Genomic DNA, 20,017 nt, shown 5'->3' on the forward strand with positions numbered 1-20,017 from the left:
CACCCTGTTCCCATCCACACCCCCACCCGCCCCCCCCCCCCCCGGCCTTCTGAGACTTCAGCCCGAACAGGTTAGGTATGCCTGCCTGCTGCACTTATTCAAGCTTCATCTCGATCCACCCTCCACCAGATCAGAGTGGAAAGACTTGCCTTTTTCCCACTCAGCAGGTACTTTCCTTATGTCATAGCCTCCATTTTCTCTACCATATGGCATATACTAAACGACACTTTTAATTTTGCCAAGGTTTGGATTTTGAAGTTAATGGAGCTTTAAATTTTTTAAAACCTTTCTTAGTAATATCTGGTTTTTTCAAGACTACTGTGTTTCTTGGGACTCAAAAGTCTTATTTTGGTAGTCAAAAGTTGTTTTTCTTTTGCATTCCAAGCATCACAGTTATGTTTCTTCTTGGAGGTTGATAGATGCTCCTGGACAACCAAGGAGAGGGTTTCATAAGAGAAATGCAAAATTTATTAACATGTTTTTCAATTTTATTATCTTCATTATGCATTTTTCTTGCAGCTGCCAACCCATTCATTCATTTATATGGCCTTTTTAATGTCCCACATTATTTCCTAGAGGGCACATTTATCTCTATTTTGGAGACACCAGTAGGAATATAATAAGTGTCATAACTGAGTTTCAAATTTTGAGGCAGTCACTGCACAACAGAATAGATTGAATATGTAATTTGAGTATGATCCCAGAGATGACAGGGATTGTGAAAATCGTTTGGTACCTAAGCAGAACCTAACCCTTTGAACCCATTGAACTTCCAAATCCCTCTAGTAAAAAACTCTCATGGGCTTAGATGTTGGGCTTCTGTCATCTATATACTCTAAGTGGCAGGAAGCTACCTGAAACCTGCTCCAAATGAGCTCACACTGGTGATTAACATGGCACATAGTTTGTGGCCCAAGGCTCAGGACATCTGTTTATGACAGTGGTTCTCAACTGGGGTGATTTCCCACCCCTGCCTCCTGGCAACATTTGTCAATGTCTGGTCACATACTTGGTTGTCACAACTGGGGAGGTGCTACTGGCTTCTAGTGGGTAGAGGCCAGGGATGCTGCTAAACATCCTACAATGCACAGGACGACACACCACCCACAGTGAAGAATTATTGGACTCTAATGTCAATATGCTTAAGTTGAGAAACTCTGATACAAAAAATGCTATTGAATTGAATCGAGTTATATTGATCTTGAATGTTAAGAGTGTATTTTAGCACTGTTGCCCAATCATGGTTAGGTAGGAGCTCATCGGCGACCGCGTCCGGCTAATTTTGAGCCGCGCCTCCCACCGTCCACGGTCACGTGTCGGCCCTCCAGGCCGCGTCGGTCGGTAGGGGTGGCTCTGCCGGGCGTCGGGGCAGGAAGGGAGGCGGCCGCGGTGCCATTCTTAAAGGGGCCCGAGGGAAGGTGACTGCCGGAAGGAAAATGGTGAGCTGCCACCCGCGAGGGTGGGGGACAGAGGGCTGGGCCAGCCCGCTGGGCTTTCCTGTTTGCCGGGCCGATCTCGGCGGGCAGCGCCCAGGGTGGGTCGGCGGCCGCTTCCGCCCCGGCTGCTGGCTGGAGTCCAGCGCCGGAGATTGGCGTCCCCCAGACACCGCTGCTGCCGCCCCGCCTAAGGCAGTGCCCCTAGCGGGCCCTGGGGCTGAGGTGCGGCCAGTGGGGTGGGCCATCCTCGCGGGTCCTTCTGGATGGTGGGTGCCAGCTCCTGAGATGAAGTGTTGGAGGTCCAGGGGTCTGGCCCGGCGGAGGGCTCCCCCAAACGCGGATTCTCTGCCAGGGCCCAGCAGGCGCGAGCACCTTCCGCCTGCCGGCCTTTGCCCGGAGGGCTCGCTCCAATTCAGATTCGGGTCTCTCGGCCTCGCCGCGGCTTATCGTGTCCTCCCCCCGGCCTGCCTCTAAGGGTGTCCCCTTATCCTTGCTTTCCCTGAGTTACAGCAGTGGGAAACCTTTTGACCCAAGGCTTTGGCGCTTGGCATTACAGTGACTGTGAAGATCTTTAGCTTTGCTGGGTCTAGCGGCTCTGGCTTCCTTGGGCCCCTGCACTCAAAAGTAAGTGGAGAATTGCCCTGGCTGGTGTGCCTCGGTTGGTTGGAGCGTCCTCCCGTGCACCGGAAGGTCGCGGGTTCAAATGTGATCTGGGCACATACCTAGGTGGCGGCTTAGATTCCCCTCTGGCGCTTACGGGAGGCAACCAATCAGTGTGTCTCACATCGATCCTTCTCTCCCTCCCTCTCTAAAAAAAAAATGAAATTTATAACCTTTTTAAAAAAAACCTTAAATATTAAAAAAAGGGGGGGGGGGAGAATTAAGTCGCTCAAAAAGGATCTGGATCTTTCCTATCAGGTTTTAAAATATGCTTTCATTAATTAAAACAAGCAAAACACAAAATCCCTTTGACCTATCTCTGACCTCCCACTTATTTCTCAACCAACCTCCATGAATGGCTCTTGTTTTGGTTACTAAATCCAAGGGACTCTTCAGTTCTTATTTTTCCTGACCTCTCAGCTGCAGTCCAGGGTGTTGACCACTCTCTCCTCTTTGAAGCATTCTTTTCCCTCCTGGCTTCTGGGATACAGAATCCCTGTTTTGTGTTGTTTTCCCTACTTCTGTTGGTCCATCTGTGCCCCATGCAATTTGTTCTCTTTCTTTGGACATAACACGTGGGAGCCCTAAGCTCTGTCCCAATGCTTCATTTTTCTATTCTGTATTCTTCATCCTTTCTTACCTACACTCACAGCGTCAATTGCCACATATATGCATAAGACTTGTGAAATTGTATCTCAGACCTTGCTTCTGAGATCCAGTCCAGATCTATGTGTCCCACTATTTAGTTAACATCCTCTGAGAGGCTTTTCCCCACTGGGGTTCCTCAAAACCACCTCACCTTTCCAAAATAGAATTCATGTTCTTTCCCCTCAAACATGGTCTTCCTCAGTGTTCTTTATTTTAGTGAAAGGTAGCACTATTTAGTCTGTCACACAAGCGAGAAGCTTAGGAATCATCTTGTAACCCTTTCCTAACCCACTCCTCCCAATATCCAGTCTGACACCAGCTCCTTTGTAGTGATTAAGAGAGTGAGTGGGCTAGAGCAGTGGTCGGCAAACTGTGGCTCTTTGGCCCCTTGAGTGTGGCTCTTCCACAAAATACCACGGCCTGGGCGAGTCTATTTTGAAGAAGTGGCGTTAGAAGAAGTTTAAGTTTAAAAAATTTGGCTCTCAAAAGAAATTTCAATCGTCGTACTGTTGATATTTGGTTCTGTTGACTAATGAGTTTGCTGACCACTGGGCTAGAGGTTAGGCTGCCTGGATTGAATCCTGGCTCCACTATTTATGTAATTTGGGGGGCGATAATTAACTTCTCTAACCGTAGTTTCTTGCAAAATGGGGATAATAATACCCATCTCATGCGATTGTTTTGAGCATAAAGGGAGATCCATAGGATAATGTTTCTCTCATAGTGTTTAACACATGTTAACTATTAGTAGAGGTATTCACCTATTTTTATTTTTATATATATATTTTTATAGAGAAGAAGGGAGAGGGAGAGAGAGATAGAAACATCAATGATGAGAGAGAATCATTGATCAGCTGCCTCCTGCATGCCCCCCACCGGGGATCGACTCGGCAACCCAGGCATGTGCCCTTGGCTGGAATTGAACCTGGGGCCCTCAGTCCACAGGCCGAGGCTCTACCCACTGAGCCAAACTGACTAAGGCTCACCTACTTTTCTTTATCCTCATCAGCCTGTCTAAGCGGCTTTTCATCTCTCACCTGACGTAGCCTTGTCAGTTAACTAGTCTTGTTCTATTCATTCTGGCTCTCTGCCTGTTTCCTGCATGCAAACCTGATCATGTTTTCTGTTACCACCCTGCTTAAAACACCTTAGTGCAAGCATATCAAACTCAAAGGCTAACATGGGCCAAATAAACAAGGTTTAAGTTTATATGGGCCGCAAAAAAACCCCAAAAGCTTCAGCTTTCATAGAAACAGGTTTATTTCGATAGAGACATGCTGAATACAAAGAGCTGAAATAAATGAGTAATCAACATAAAATAATAGAACATTTTAATAAAAATTAATATTTTTTCTTGAACATTAACTTACCAGACACTGAATAACTACACAAATTAATAAGCGTAACGCAAATAAACCTATTTTTCTTGTTCTCCGAAAGCGAAATATTTCCTGTTGCACACACCAACAAGTCAGTCCAAGATTAATGACGTGGCAATCGGCTGCTAAAATATTCACTGCTGGTATTACTAGTAGTGGAGAGAAATGGTGCGCCTGTGCGTAAGGCGTGTAAGGGAAATGAATGGAACACGATTATAGTAGTCAGTCATTAGTGAACCTTGTAGTTTGTTATTAATAATTATGTATAACAGGATAGTATAAAAATTAAGTTATGAAATTTTTATTAAAACGTTTCTTACATACTGTTATATTGGCTGGGCTGCAAAAAAAAAAAATAATCGTTGTAGGCGTCGAGTTTGACATGCTTGCCTTAGTGGCTTCCCTTTGCTCATAGAGACCGAAATACTTAATATGACCCCCTGGGCTTTATGTGGTCCAGCTCCTACCAACCTCCTTTTGTACCATGTTTTTGTTCCTTCTCCGTGCTTGAGTCACACTGCCTTTCATTATCTTTGATGTGCCATGCTCACTTTAATCAGGGGTCTTTGCATGGGTAGTTTTGGTTCTCAGATGCTTTTTCCAGGCAAGCAAGCCTCCTGTGACCTTGATGTTCTTCATGGGTCGTAAGTTCTCATAGCATCCTGTGTCTCCTTCCTAGCTCTATCACAGATACAAACAAATGTACATATTTTTGGCCTGATTCTTTTGATATAAGTATGTACTCCACTAGACTGTACTATAAGCTCCTTGAGGGTAGGCTTATATTTTTTATTTAGTCATATGTTGCTTAATAATGGGGATACATTCTGAGAAATGTGTTGTTGGTGATTTCGTCATTGTGTGAACATCACAGTGTGCACTTACACAAACCTAGATGGTACAGCCTACTAAACACCTAGGCTATAACCAGCCTTTTGCTCCTAGGCTACAAACTTGTACAGCATGTTACTACTGTACTGAATACTGGAGACAATAGTAACACAATGGTAAGTATTTGTGTATCTAAACATAGAAAAGATACAGTAAAAATAAGGTATAAAAGATAAAGTGGGTTCTTCCCATTAGTAGCCAGAGGTGACCTATGAAAATGGTTCACTATTCACTTAACCCAGAAAACCCCACAAAATCATACAAATCAAGATCTTCATGTTCACTGTAAGAACACTCATGAAACTGCCCACGCCATCAGGGGTATGCATATCTGCAAAGCCACTGAGTGTCTGAAGAATGTCACTTTACAGAAGCAATGTGTCCCATTCCGTAGTTAAAATGTAGGTGAGCCCAGGCGAACAGTGGGGCTGCACCCAGGGTCAGTGGCCCAAAAAGAGTGCTGAATTTTTACTTCACATGCTTAAAAATGCAGAGAGCAATGCTGAACTTAAGGGTTTAGATGAAGATTCTCTGGTTATTGAGCACATCCAGGTGAACAAAGCTCCAAGATGCGGCACAGAACTTACAGAGCTCATGGGAGATTAACCCATATGAACTCTCCCTGCCACATTGAGATGATCTTTAATGAAAAAGAGCAGATTGTTCCCCAAACAGAAGAAACTGAAGAAAAAAAAATATATGGGGCCTGGGAATATATTCAGAATAAAATAAATACGAATAAAAGTTAGGGGAAAAAAAGATAAAATGGTGTATCTGTATAGGGCACTTATCATGAATGGAGTAAGCAAGCCTGGAAGATGCTCTGGGTGATTCAGTGAGTGGATGGTGAATGAATATGAAGGCCTAGGATACACTACTGTGCACTTCATAAACACTGTACACTTAGGGTGCACCAAATTTCTAAGACAACATGAAATTAAATCAAGCTCAAGAGAATGATGCAATCAAGAGATGCTGTAAATGAGATGTATGAGGCTGCTGCCAGTGTAAAATGACATACTGTTTTACAGGAAACTTTGTAAGTATAAAGAGTACACTCTAAAATAATAGTAAAAAGTATAGTATATACATAAAGTAGTAACATAGTCTTTTATTATCATTGTCAAGTATTATGTACCACATATAACTGTATGCTATACTTTTATATTACTAGGAGTACAGTAGGTTTTTTATACCAATATCACCACAAACGTACATTACAGCTAAAATGTCACTAGGTGATAGGAGTTTTTCAGCTCTATTATACTCTTACGGGATCACCATTGTATATGCGGTAAGTTGTTGACTAAAATACCGTTATGCGGTGTATAATGGCATATCCTATGGTATATCACACCTTACATATTACCATATAAAGTTGTTTTCAGAGTGTTATACTCATTCTTAAATTCTTCTATTAACTATAAGCAATTAGAATTGGTCTTTTTACTTGTAGGAAGAAATTGTTGGCCTTACGTTATTGAGAGGGGTGCAAATGCAAAAAACAAAAAAAAGCTACATATTAAAAAAAGCTAGCCCTAACCAGTTTGGCTCAGTGGATAGAGCGTCGGCCTGCGGACTGAAAGGTCCCAGGTTCGATTCCGGTCAAGGGCAAGTACCTTGGTTGCAGGCACATCCCCAGTAAGAGGTGTGTAGGAGGCAGCTGATTGATGTTTCTCTCTCATAGATGTTTCTAACTCTCTATCCCTCTTCCTTCCTCTATGTAAAAATCAATAATATATATATATATTTTAAAAAGTTATGTAAATTAAATCACATATGCCCCCCGCTCCCCCTCCCCACACATACACACTTGGTTTCTGATCCTTAGAATGTCAGGATTGCACGAGCAGCTCTTGGTATCAGAGCTGGAAGATAAATAAGTCTTATAAATTGCTCCTTGCCCAAACAAAAATCTAAAATATTTATTAATTTCACTAGTGGGTTCTACCTTTGGTTGAGAAGAGAATGGAAATTGTTGTTTTCTGACTTCTATACCTTTCTTGGAAGGTGGAAAAAAAGATCAAGGTTGAATACTACCTTCAGGAAGCTCCATAGGATTTAGCATCTCTTTCTCTAAAGAGAACTAAAAGGGTGGACACATGACTCCTAAGGAACCTGATTGGATAGTACCTATGGGTGGGATGTACGTCTAACTGTATAATAGCATATCCTATGGTATGTCACACCTTATGTATTACCAGTGTTCTGAATTTAAAGGACAATATTTAAAATGGATAGCTATTTCCTGCTTTAACCTATGCTTTTAATTTACCCAACACAGGGTCAAAAAACAGGCTTTTATTAGATTTTTATTGTAACTTAAAATTGGAAGCCCTAAGACTTTTGGGTTATAATGACACATATGTATTTAGTATTGGTCTCAGCACTGTTTTGATTTTCTTAAAATCAAAGAAGAGGCGGGGAACCTATACATGAAAAGAGACCAAAATATGTGGGTCTCTTTTTAAACCAACATGAAAAAAAAGCCACAAACCTTAAAATAGTGAGGGAAATTTTAACTCTTTCTGAATATTTAAGACTGGAATTACTGTTAGGGTTTTTTTTAGGTGAGATAATGTTATTGCCTTTATATTTTAACTAGAGGCCCAGTATACGAAATTTGTGTGTGTGTGTGGGGGGGGTGGGGGGTGTCCCTCAGCCCAGCCTGCACCCTCTCCAACCTGGGACCCCTCAGGGGATGTCCGACTGCCGGTTTAGGGGCATTAACTCCAGCCATTAGGAAAATCACACAGAATGTCCTTGACATACAAACAGTGTGGTTTTATGAGTTGTTTTAATAATAATGGCCATTCCTTTAAATAATATCTGCTTACATACAATACAGCTGGTACTATGTGAATTCAGAATGTTAATATCACAAAATCATAGAAGGTTGTACAGGAAATAACCTTGAATTGTCTAGTCCAAACTTTTATAAATATTGGAATTCCCTTTTCAAAGATTTTGAATGCTTTTTGTCCTAAGAAGCTTAACCAACTTTTGAGGCAACCCATTTTCTATGAAAGGACTGGGGGATTCTGGCAGAGCTGAGGGGACTGGGTGCCGCCATCTTTGTAATGGTGTGATGGTCAATTTGCATATTCCCTCTTTATTAGATAGGATGGCACATACTGTCATTTTAATGATGCATACTGAAAAACAGTTGAAATGTTTTCTGGCCTTTGCTGTATGGTAGGCCATGGGACAGTGAGGGTGCTGGATGAAATAAGATTGGCTATGTGTTGATAATGGTTGAAGCTCAGTGATAGTGCATAGGGTCCCATTATTCTAGTCTCTACTTTTATGTGTTCGAAGTTTTAACCATTAAAAGAAAAGAAAGATTTCCATCCTCATGATTGCAATCATTGATACATTTGCAACACTAAAAGAAGAGTGCTTTTGATCATTTTCTTGCCAGTTTTCTGAAGAAGAGTCTCTAATAATTTTTCATAATTGTTTAAATCTGGTTTTGCTTTTATAATTCTTAATAACTTTTTTAAAGTCCTGTAGTCACTTAATTAAGATATAAATGTTATTGGCCTTTATTCTTAGTGTTTGTTTTTCATACTTTTGTTTATATATTTTTCATAGTTGTGAGACGCAAAAATAAATCCAGGTTTTATTAATTATAAGCACAATAAGATGATTATCCTCTTCTTTCTGTACTTTCCCCACATTCTTCCCTTCCTCTATAGTTCTGATAAAATTACACATTAATATATGTCTAGTTCTTTGAGATATTTATTAGCTAAAGAGAAAGTTAAAGTATACATATAAAATGAACAAATGTGTGTAATTAATGTAGATACAAAGGTTGGTAGATTCAAAAGCTCTTTAAGTGTTCATGTGTTTCATGTTAATGCTTTCACATAATTGTGACATTTGTAGATGTCAATATACCTTTTTAATGTACAGGTTTTATAACTTAACATATACATAAACATTGAAATCATGGCATTTTATACGTGATTTTTTTTCTTTCTTTTCTAGAGTGAGTCTTTGGTGGTTTGTGATGTTGCTGAACATTTAGTGGAAAAACTGAGAAAGTTTCGTTTTCGCAAAGAAACGAACAATGCTGCCATTATAAGTAAGCTAAAAGCAATTGCTTCAGTTACATGGTATTAGTTTGTTTTTATCTTATAGCTACATTGAATAAGCAGAACGTTTAGAAAGTAATTTAACTCCTTCTGTTTTAACCTCTTCCCCTTTTAGATCAGTTTGAAAAATAAGTAACAACCCTAGCTGGTTTGGCTCAGTGGATAGAGCGTCAGCCTGCGGACTGAAAGGTCTCAGGTTCGATTCTGGTCAAGGGCACATGCCTGGGTTGCGGGCTTGGTCCCCTGTGTGGGGCATGCAGGAGGCAGCCGATCAATGATTCTCTCTCATTATTGAGGTTTCTATCTCTCTCTCCCTCTCCCTTCCTCTCTGAAATCAATAAAAATATATTTCAAAAAAAGTAACAGCTAATATCACAAAACAGAGGTACAGTATTCTACTTCCCCCTCTGCTACCTACGCAATGTTGGAGATTATCTTCTTGGTCACTTGGTCATTTTCAGTGACCCATCCATCTCTTTTAACTTCTTAAGGGACTAAAAATAGCCTGGCCATTCATCCTCAAACAGAAACCGTTGCCTACATCTAAAATGGTAAATAAAGTTCAACATTGTGTTCAAAGTGATTTGCGCCCTTATTTCAACTTTAGACGCAAACTCTAGTTTCATGCATTTGAGTTGAAGCATTACTGACTTCGAGCAATGGAAAGAATAATATGAATTTTTCCTCTCCCACTGTATTCTGTATCTGATGTTATGCAGATTTCTTTTATATTCTTAGGTAATATTTAATCTGAGTAGTAATTTAGAAAGATGAAGGAAGGGGGGGTAAAATGTAAAAGTGTATAGACTATGTTTAACAGAGATGCATCTGGCAGATGTGAATTAATGAGGTGGTGACAGTTTGTTTTATTACAAATAAACACTACAACATAGAAATACAGACCTTAACCCAGTGCCATCTTGCCACAGAAAGGTAAAGCTATTTGAGATCATATTGTATCTCACAGGATTTACTGTGAAATCAGTGCAAAACCAAAAATGGCCAGCTTTTCAGAGTGGTAGGAAAGAACAGGTATAAATGATCTAAACACATTTTAATTTGACGTTGGATTATGTCACATACAATTGAATATAGATATCACTGTTATTTGTAAGTCATTTTCTTAGAATCCTGTACTCATATTGCACCATTAAACCCTGACTCTGAAGAAGCTGGGAATTTGACGGTTGTTCTGTCCTGACTCCTGGCTCACTTTCTGCTTATAGTTCTAACCATGGTACATAGACCAATCTCAGGCACAGTCACCCTTTCAGTCCTTTCCTTATTATATAGGAAGTTGCATTTGAGTTACAAAGTTCTCTGTATACGTAGTAAACGTAAGGAGTTGACATAAAGTTCTAAATAAGCAAAGTAAGTGTGGGGGGTTATAGGTTAAAACTTCTAAATACTGACTACTTGAAAAGCTAAGCTAGCTAATTGACCATGAACTAAAACTCAGAGTGACTTTTCTTATGCTTGCGTTTCTTGATGTTTTAATTTTAGATTCCAAAAAAAGGGCTGAGACTCTGGGGTTGGGTAGATTAAGGTCACATTAGAATCACAGTTTACTCATACTATATTTTTATTTTAGTGAAGATTGATAAGGATAAACGCCTGGTGGTACTGGATGAAGAGCTTGAGGTTTGTTTGATCAGCTAAATACAGTTTTATAGTTAAGCCATTATTGCCCAAAAGATGTTATATTAGTTACATGTACTTCTAAAATGAGTTCTATAGCTTTAAATACATGCTTATTATGCATGAAAAACATGTTAATTATTGTGTAGTGCTTTGTCTTGCTAATTTAATCACCTTCTTTAAAACAATAATGAATCAGTCTAACAAGTGGTAGAAATTAGGGCTATATATCCAGTAATTACTGAGTCAACTTTATAACTTGCTTCTAAATTGCTTGGCCAGTAAATAAAAACTAAAACCCTATAACCCAAATATTTAGTTTGTCAAATTAAGTAATTTAGAGTGAAAAGAAATTAATTTTGGCCCTGGCCGGGTAGCTCAGTTGATTAGAGCGTCATCCCCATAAGCCAAGGTTTTGGGTCTGATTCCGTCAGAGCACATACAAGAAACAACCAATGAATGCATAAATAAGTGGGACAACAAAATCAGTCAATCTCTCTCTCTCAGTCTTTCTCTCTCTCTCAGTCTCTCTCTCTCTCTCTCTCTCTCTCTCTCTCTCTCTCTCTCTCTCTCTCTCTTCTCCTGTCTCTTCCTTTCTCTCTCAAATAAATAAAAAAAAAGAAATTAACTTCTCCCTACCCCCCTAATTCAGATACGTTGTTTCTCCTGAGAGGTTGGCTTATCTCACTGTTTTCTGACAATTGGAACATGAGCATAGACTACTGTGCCTCTCAGCCCAATGTTTAGTGAATAAACAACTAAAATGAGTGGGCTTTCTTTAGATTGAGGGTTCAGGAACCTCAGCTTGTGTGCAACTTAATAAAATAAAATTTTATGTTGTGGTGTATGGTTAGGTATTTATACCTATTGGTAGAATGGGTGCTTGGTATGTATCTTAAGGGTATAGGTAAAAAATTGTTTAAAAGTTGTTTTTCTCTATTATGCCAGGGCATTTCACCAGATGAACTTAAAGATGAACTACCTGAACGACAACCTCGATATCCTTTTCTTAGTTCTTTAAAAAAATTCCTTTAGTGGCCAGAATTTTATTTATGACATTTAATTTTTCAACTTTTAGAAGACATATTTTACGAAATTTTCTTCTACACCATGATCACAATCAAATTAAAATATGTATGCACATATTGGACCAAGAAAAGTGAAAAGTTGGTATGTTAGTGGGATGAATTATTTTTTAATTCCATTTATTATGTATTTATAATAAAAATGAGAAAGATAAAAAATCCATATGAAATTCATACTTTTAATACATTTTTTGAGAGATTATATGATTTTATAACTTATCATGGGGCCTATTTATAAATTTGTGGAAAGATAATAAATAGTGAAGGTATGGCCTAAATGGGTATGTTAGAAATTTATCACTCACTAGCTCCCCAGGTATGTATTCCAAAACTTTGTTGGTAAGTACTTGTCTCATAGAGCAGTAATTTTAGTTTCTTTAACTTGAGAAAAACCTTCATTGTCTATAGTTACAAATATCAACATGATGATGGAAGAGTTTCATATCCTCTGTGTTTTATTTTCTCAAGTCCTGTTGGTAAGTGAATTTTTTTAAATAGTGCATATTTGTTTCTGATCTAATATAAAACATTTTTTTATATTGGACAAATTGTATGCTTGTTATAAAGAAGAAAAGTGTCAAATAAACCTAAATTGAGTTGTGTGTGCACACACGTGCACATGTAAATGTGTCCCTAGAAATAAGTTACTATAAAACATCATGTGTTAGAACTTGCTTATTTTCCTTGGATAAAATCCTAGAAGTGTAATTGTTAGGTCAGATCATACACACATTTTAAGGAATTTAAAATGTAATAATATTTTAAAATATCAAAAGTATATTTTCTCCTATATTTTAAATATTTTTATAAGTATGTGAATTTTGTGTGTAATAATGATATATATTTATGTTTATCTTTAAAATAGTAGTTGCCCATAATATGTCTATAATCTTGATAATAGTCCCAGAGTGGATATTAAAATGGCTTATTGGTATTTAAGGTATCTATCACCAGAAGTCTCACAAGTACCACCGTTCAAGTCTACAGTAAAATCTCTACTTGAACTCTTTTCTAAATTTTAGTATTTGTGTCATTTACTTAGCATTTAAAATACACTGGAGTATATTTTTAACTTAATATGTAATCAAACTGTAAATTTTCTTCAGGGCAGATCTCTCCCACTGACCCATCACCATCCCAAAACCTTATCTGAGTTAGACATCAATAAAATTGAACTTGATATTTAAAGTCAAAATTAAGAAAGTGCTAACAAGTTTTTAAGTGTTTGCAAGGATTTAAAAGTCAAGATCTGCAGAGGTCTAGCCTCATTTATTTTTGCTGACCTAAAGCTTATTTATTTGTAATTTTGCTATGTCTTTGTACAGTTTGCAGGTAAGTCTCAGAATCACATTTAGACTAAAGTTTTTATAAACTTGAAAGCATAAGAAACCCTAAATGTGTCATTTTTTAAAAAGCAAATAATGAAAACCCATTGCTTTGTCAAAATCTAAGTCATGTCTACACAAATCTCTCTTTTCCAGGATGTAAGCCTGAACAACAAATGATGTATGCTGGGAGTAAGAATAAGCTAGTCCAAACAGCTGAATTAACCAAGGTGGGATTTATATGTACCTGCTTGTTGAGACAGTATTTTCACTTAGAATACAGTAGTTCTCCCTTCACCCACAGTTTCAGTTACCTATGGTCAACCATAGTTCAAAAATTCCAGAATTAAACAATTCATAAGTTTTAAATTGTACATGATTCTGAGTAGCATGATGAAATCTTTGTCCTGCCCGGGACATGAGTCATCCCTTTGCCTAGTGAACACAGTGTATACAGTTATACATTGATACTTGTCTGTTAGTATGTGTCTCAGTTATGAGGTCACTGTCCAGGTATCACAGTGCTTGTGTTCAGGTGACCCTTATTTTACTTACTCATGGCCCCAAAGCGCAAGGGTAGTGATGCTGGAATTCAGCTATGCCAAAGAGAAGCCGTAACGTGCTTTCTTTAAGTGAAAAGGTATATGTATAGGAAAAAACATAGTATATATAGGATTCCAGAGTATCTGCAGTTTCAGGCAATCCATTGGGAGTCAGGTGATAACCTGAGGATAAGGGGGGTGGGGGGAGGGACTACTATACAGAGCCATAAAATAATCTGAAGAGTGAAGTATTTTTATGAAATTGAACATTATTTAGAACAGAGCAGTAAATTAGTCAAAGCTTTTTATTAGCTGAAAATAGCATGATAGAAATCTTGAACTAGATGTGTGCTTTTGAATGGGAATTGCACGTTCATTAGAAGAAATCACATTAAAAATGTAGGCAGTTTTAGAAAAGCCACTGTAACTATTCAGTCTATTGAGATTTCATCTTCCATAATATAATTTCTAATAGATAAAAGTCATCATTGAAACCTTACCATAGACTGAATGAACCAGATTCTGTGCAGGAATTCCATATTCAGTTAACTATATTGCTTCCAAATCTAAAGAATACTTATTAGTAGCTTCATTAAGCTAGAACATTCTGTTTTATATGAGACACTTGTTTTATGATTTAATATGTCCCCATTGTTTTACGGCAGTTTTGAAGGTTAGAGGTAAGAAGGGTACTTGCTCTTAAACTTGTAACTTCCACATATTAGTTTGAGTTGAAAAGGTAGTTTATACATTTTAGATTTTGAAATAGAATATTACAACACTGAAATAGTATTAAATAATATTTCCTTTCAGGTTTTTTAAAAAGATTTTTATTGATTTTTAGAGAAAGGAGGGGAGAGGGAGAGAGAAATGATGAGAAAGCCAAACATCCATTGGCTGTTCCCAACCCCCTCGTGAGCGCACACGCACCCTCACTGGGGTGGAGCTGGGACCTGAAACCTGGGCATTTGCCCTGACCAGGAATCAAACCAACAACCCCCTGGTGCACAGAACCATACCCCACCAATTGAGCCACGCTGGCCAGGGTGTTGTCTGTTTTTAAATGTTTTTATTGATTTTAGAGAGAAAGGAAGGGGGAGAAAGAGAAAAAGAAAAACAAAAAACAACATTGATATGAGAGAGAAACATATCAGTTGGCTCCTGCTGGAGGATCCAACCCGCAACCTGGGTATGTGCCCTGAACAGGAATCAAACTGGTGACCTCTTGATGCTCAACCCCCAGGGCTCAGGTTTTATTTTAAGGACAGCATCAGTGTTTTCTCTGTGGGTGCTTAATCATCAATCCAGGGAATGTCTTTAAGTGCGTTCCGCTTTTTCCCTTTAGCCCATATGCTTGTCATTGGTTCCACCAATATATAGACACTACCTTTCCTCATTTGTACCATAGGAGTTGCTGTGGCAGCTAAGGTGGTTAAGAAGGATCTCTGTTAATAAATAGCCTCAAGTCTATTCTAATCCTGGGTGTGACCTAAAGTGCTGAATTAAGACATTACAATTTACAAATTAATTTTATAAATAATCCCTTTGAATCCTCTCCACAGCCTTGTGAGGTTGATGGTGCTATTCCTAATCTGTAGATGGGAAAACTGAGGTTCAGAGGATGAATGACTTGTCCAGGGTTGCATAGTAATGAATGACAAAACTAGGACTCAATCCCACATCTGGCCTCAAATTCCATTCTTTCTGCTGTATTTACATTTTCTATCTATAGCCGTTACACTTTCTAGGCCTGTGTGTATGCAGATTCTTGCTGGAGATTTGTGGCCAGTCCATCTTTATCAATGCAATCTACAGCTATTTCCTCCAATTATGGAGGACCAGCTTATGTGCTTTTATTTAGTTCATAACCAGACTGTTTTATTTGGGTTGTCTCTTTTAGTGGGTAGGATTTATAGAATTGTTCACTTGTAAGAGAGTTTTGGTTTTATGCCATTTTAATTGCTAAACTTTGGTAACTGAGTACATAGTATTTAAAAAAAGTAAAGCACCTCCCAAATGGAATATCTAATTTATACAGATTAAGTCATGATCAATATCAAAGGAAGGAGAACCTGGTATTTAATGTGTTTGATTTTTTTTTTGAGAGTATCAGAGTATAACCTAAGTTGTTTTGTTTTTTTTTAAGGTATTTGAAATAAGAAATACTGAAGACCTAACTGAAGAATGGTTACGTGAGAAACTTGGATTTTTCCATTAATGTGAAGTTCTATGTTTCTAAAGTATTTATGTATTAACCTGACCATACTGGAACCAGACATAAATACTTATTTATGCCTAAAATGCACTGTAATTTACAGTTTGTTTCCTGCAGTAAAGAAAAATTCTTCATTTGTTCAAAGTTTGAGCAAAGAGGAAATCATCTTCATAGTAATGAAACTTTGTAAAATGTTTCCCTATATTTGTAATCGTTAGGTGGACTACTCTCCAGGGACTTTTTGCACTCTTGTGACCAATTTCTATAACTTACGGTTCAGAATTTGTTACTATTTGCAGACACCATCGGAAATTAGGTACTGTGATAGACAACAGTTGCCTCGTTTTGACAAATATTGGATATTAGCAGTTTGTAAATGAAAACAGCATATTATCTCTTGTCAAAAATTTGAAATTAATTTGGGGTAAAAGACTTGAGTGACCCAATTTTGAGCCATGAGTAATAATTTACTATAGTGTAACCTGCATTACAACTACATTTTTCATCAGTTCTATCCCTTCTTTGGTTTCCTTTATCTTTTTTAATCAAGTCCAGAAAGCTTTGTTCATCAATCGCTCATTCTTAAGGTCTGGGAGTTAGATTTTATAATAATTTTGACTATTCTTATGGAAAATAACATCTTAGGAATTGATGGGTTGTAACTAATCAAGGGCTTCATTCCTGGTTGTGTCATTTCTAGAGAGTTTGAATCTAGATTAATAACATCTTATTTACAAAGTACCTCTTAATGTTGTCCTGTGAAAACTAGTTATTTTAAATTTGTTAATACTGTGCCTTTGATTTGTTAGCATTAAAGTTAGTTTAAGACTTTTACACTGCCAGTATTCTGGATTTGGTGAAATAAATACTTTTGTAAAGGGTCCAAGTAAAACAGTTTTCTAATGTGTGTATCTGAAATTTGTAATAAGGTCAACTTAATATTTTTTAAATTCCAACTGTCCACTTCCATTGGTGAATATATGGCAGTTGAGAGTTATAAATTTGGGCATATTTGTGATTAGTTTTGTGCCATTGAAAAAACTTACTTGTCTTAAAACCTTGGCCATAACATTAACACATCAATAGAAATTGCATTTTATATCCTAAATTTCAGAAAATATTCTAAATTGGACACCTGTCTTGCTAAACTTTGGTAACTGAGTACTTAGTTAGATGATGGCATCCTTGGCAGAGAGCAAGAATTCTAATATAGAGTATACTTTATATGTAAAAGCAAACAAGTAACTGTTTAACATTAATTTGACAAGGTTTTGAGACTAAAGACTAACCAAATTTAGTGAGTGAATTCTTATATTAAGAATATTTTAGTCATTTTAAAAGTAGCAAAGGCATTTTTTTTATGTTGGCATATTTTCCACTCACATGTTTTTTGCATTTTTTGTTTTGAGGTTTCTGTGCCAACTTTAACAAAGAGGCAAAGATTGTTGGAATTCATAATATTGAATAGAGCATCTTCTGTTCCCAACACTGTTTGGCTTCACTAATCTAGAAACAGGAAGCAATAGGAAGTGACTTGGAAATGAGGAAGTACTAGGGTGGGTATTTGTTTTTGTTAATGAATGGGAAGGATTTTTTATTCCAATTTCTAGGGAGAGAACATTACCCAGGAATTTTAAGAATTCTTTAAACAGCTATTTTGATATTGGAGAATAATGCTTATAATTCTACAGAAATGCAAATGTAATCCAAGTGAATTTAATGTAATCCAAGAGTGTTTTTAATATTTTGAATGAAAGAAATTAGATTTGTTTCATCTGCTTCTCAGCAATAAGAAACTAGTGCTGCAAGAATATATTTTTCAACGCAGTTCGTTATTTTGTCTTGCTCATTTTAGTTTTTCAAGTCCTCATAATGTCAGATAATATTGACCTCCATATGCAGAACTCTTAGTTCCCCTGTTTTCTAAAAGGGGCAAAGAACTGCGATAAACCATGTTATTTTGAGCTTGTCTGCTTCTTATCAATAACATGTATTTGCAAGACAATAGATCAAGGTTAGGGGATCAGTAGAACATTTTTTACTCTCTCTGTCCTGTAGGGAGATTGACAAATCCTATGCTCTAGAACAGTGGTCGGCAAACCCATTAGTCAACAGAGCGGCAAACCGCGGCTTTCGAGCCGCAGTTTGCCAACCACTGCTCTAGAGTGTTCTCAGACTTTTATATACATTTCTCTTCCATCTAACCAAATTTTGCATTGTTCTTTACAAGTACATTTCTTATTTGATCTCTTTTTCTGCCTTCTCTCAAATAGTAACTCCAGATCTCATAAGTCCAGTTTTTACATTCCATAACTTTCTGGTACAGCCATTCCCATTCAGCCTTAAATCTTAATCTTTCCTTTTTGGTAGCAGTTTTTTTTTCCCCTGGGAACCTCCTACATGGTCTTCTAAATTAGCATCAGTTTTGAAATTGTTGGCCTTGCATATGTCCTGCTTAGTATCTAATGTTGTCAAAATAGAACCAGCTAGTAATCACAGCATATTTTTAGTATGGCTTTGGTGGCAACAGAACTGACATGAAGAAAACTGTTCTCAGGTTACTGTGCTGAAATTCCAAAACATCAGAGTTTTGAATAGTAATCAGTTTGTTCTGATACTGAAGCAGTTATTTTAGGAAAAAAAGTTGGTTGACTGACTGTTTGTTTAATTGACTTCTAAAATAAGTGTTTAAATTGTCTATTTCTAAAAAGTTTACTAAATATCTAGTGCAGTTAAACATACTCTTGTTTAAGAGGGTATTGCTAAATTTTTTTATCTTCATTACTAAATAATCTTTGTAGCATAATGTCTGTCAGCACTTTTCTCTCCCTTTTTACCTCCTATTTTTAGAAGTCAAACGAAGCCATAAATTGTATCCTGGTCTGACACTTAAACTAAAAATTTCCTGTTAGAGGAGTTTATTGCTAAATTAAATTTGGCTGTCTTTATACCTTAACCATATAGCTAGTAATGAAGGTATACTTAAAAAATTGTTTGGACTACTTTAAAACTTGAGCAGTCATTAATCCATAATGTGGACTAGTGGTGAATAGATATTTTCATAAGGATTTAAATGCTGATATTTCTTGGAAGCAGAGAGTAACTCATATTTTATCAATTCAAATATTCTTAGTATGGTTGCTTTCCCTGTTTGTTCAATAGACTGATAATACTGGAATCTACAGAATTTGAGCCTTTCATACTTATGTGAAGACATGTCTCACACATTTCTGGACAAATCTTATTTTGTATTTCTGGAAGAATGTAAACCTTATAGACCACTTAAAACCAGTGGTCCCAAGTTGAATATTCTTGAGAAATTTGTTTCCTCTTATGCCATTTGACATTTCAAATCACTAATCATGTTGCTGTAATATTTAAAACAACTACATTATGATTATGATGGAAACTGTGTTTTCTTGCTTTTTTGGAATATAGTTCGTATACATATAATTACTTGAATATTGTTTGAGATCGCTAACATGCCAGGGCGGTTCCCACTGACTTTGATGGTCCAATATAAATCTCATTCAGGAGGCTTGAAACAGTAATGGTTTAGTCTTGTGAATTTTAATAGTTCCCTGTCATCGTTTAACAAAATCAACAACTGGCACAATTTCTTAAACTGTGGTTTCAGTCTCTGCTAGTTCATATTGCATGTTTATTTTGGACAGTCTTCTGTTAAGCATGGTGCTTGTACTGGTTGAAATAAAATGTTAACATGGAAGGACTTTTAGCTTTTCATTTTTTACTCGCCTCCTCTTCCCTTTGCAGTTACTGTTACCTGCCTGGTGCAGTTATGGCATCTGTGTGAGCCACACAGATACAGCAGTTTATCCTGAAAACCTGAGAGGGGAAAATAAATGGGAATCACTTGGCAATGTAGGATTGGGAGAGGGAAAATGTAATGAGATTGTAAATTTTTCTAAAACTTGGTCTGATACTAAAATTATTTATTTGTAGCAGCTGAGGACTTTATTTCAAATGATGAACTGTTGCTTTCAAAGGGAAAATTAGATGTTAGAGGCACTGTGTATGTCCTAAGAAACAAAATGAAGTTTCTTTTATTGAGTATAGTTTATCACTGTTTATTAACCA

At 37.3% G+C, this 20,017-nt stretch overlaps 1 protein-coding gene across 1 annotated transcript; it reads left to right on the forward strand.

Moving 5' to 3' along the window:
- Positions 1–1,327: 1,327 nt before the first annotated feature.
- Positions 1,328–19,646, forward strand: GMFB (glia maturation factor beta). The gene is made up of 7 exons (XM_080664475.1): positions 1,328–1,439; positions 9,008–9,104; positions 10,706–10,755; positions 11,701–11,750; positions 12,231–12,313; positions 13,319–13,392; positions 15,851–19,646. The coding sequence occupies exons 1-7, from the start codon at positions 1,437–1,439 to the stop codon at positions 15,920–15,922; spliced, it is 429 nt and encodes a 142-aa protein (XP_080520601.1). The 5' UTR covers positions 1,328–1,436; the 3' UTR covers positions 15,923–19,646.
- Positions 19,647–20,017: the final 371 nt, after the last annotated feature.

The sequence above is a fragment of the Plecotus auritus genome (genome assembly GCF_963455305.1).
Source record: "Plecotus auritus genome assembly, chromosome: 1".
Classification (NCBI taxonomy): domain Eukaryota; kingdom Metazoa; phylum Chordata; class Mammalia; order Chiroptera; family Vespertilionidae; genus Plecotus; species Plecotus auritus.

What these genes read in the sequence shown, in the direction of transcription:
- GMFB (XM_080664475.1), top strand. An exon ending in TACTGGATGAAGAGCTTGAG is followed by an intron (nt 10,756 to 11,700) that starts GTTTGTTTGATC and finishes CTATTATGCCAG; the next exon opens with GGCATTTCACCAGATGAACT. An exon ending in CTACCTGAACGACAACCTCG is followed by an intron (nt 11,751 to 12,230) that starts ATATCCTTTTCT and finishes CTTGAGAAAAAC; the next exon opens with CTTCATTGTCTATAGTTACA.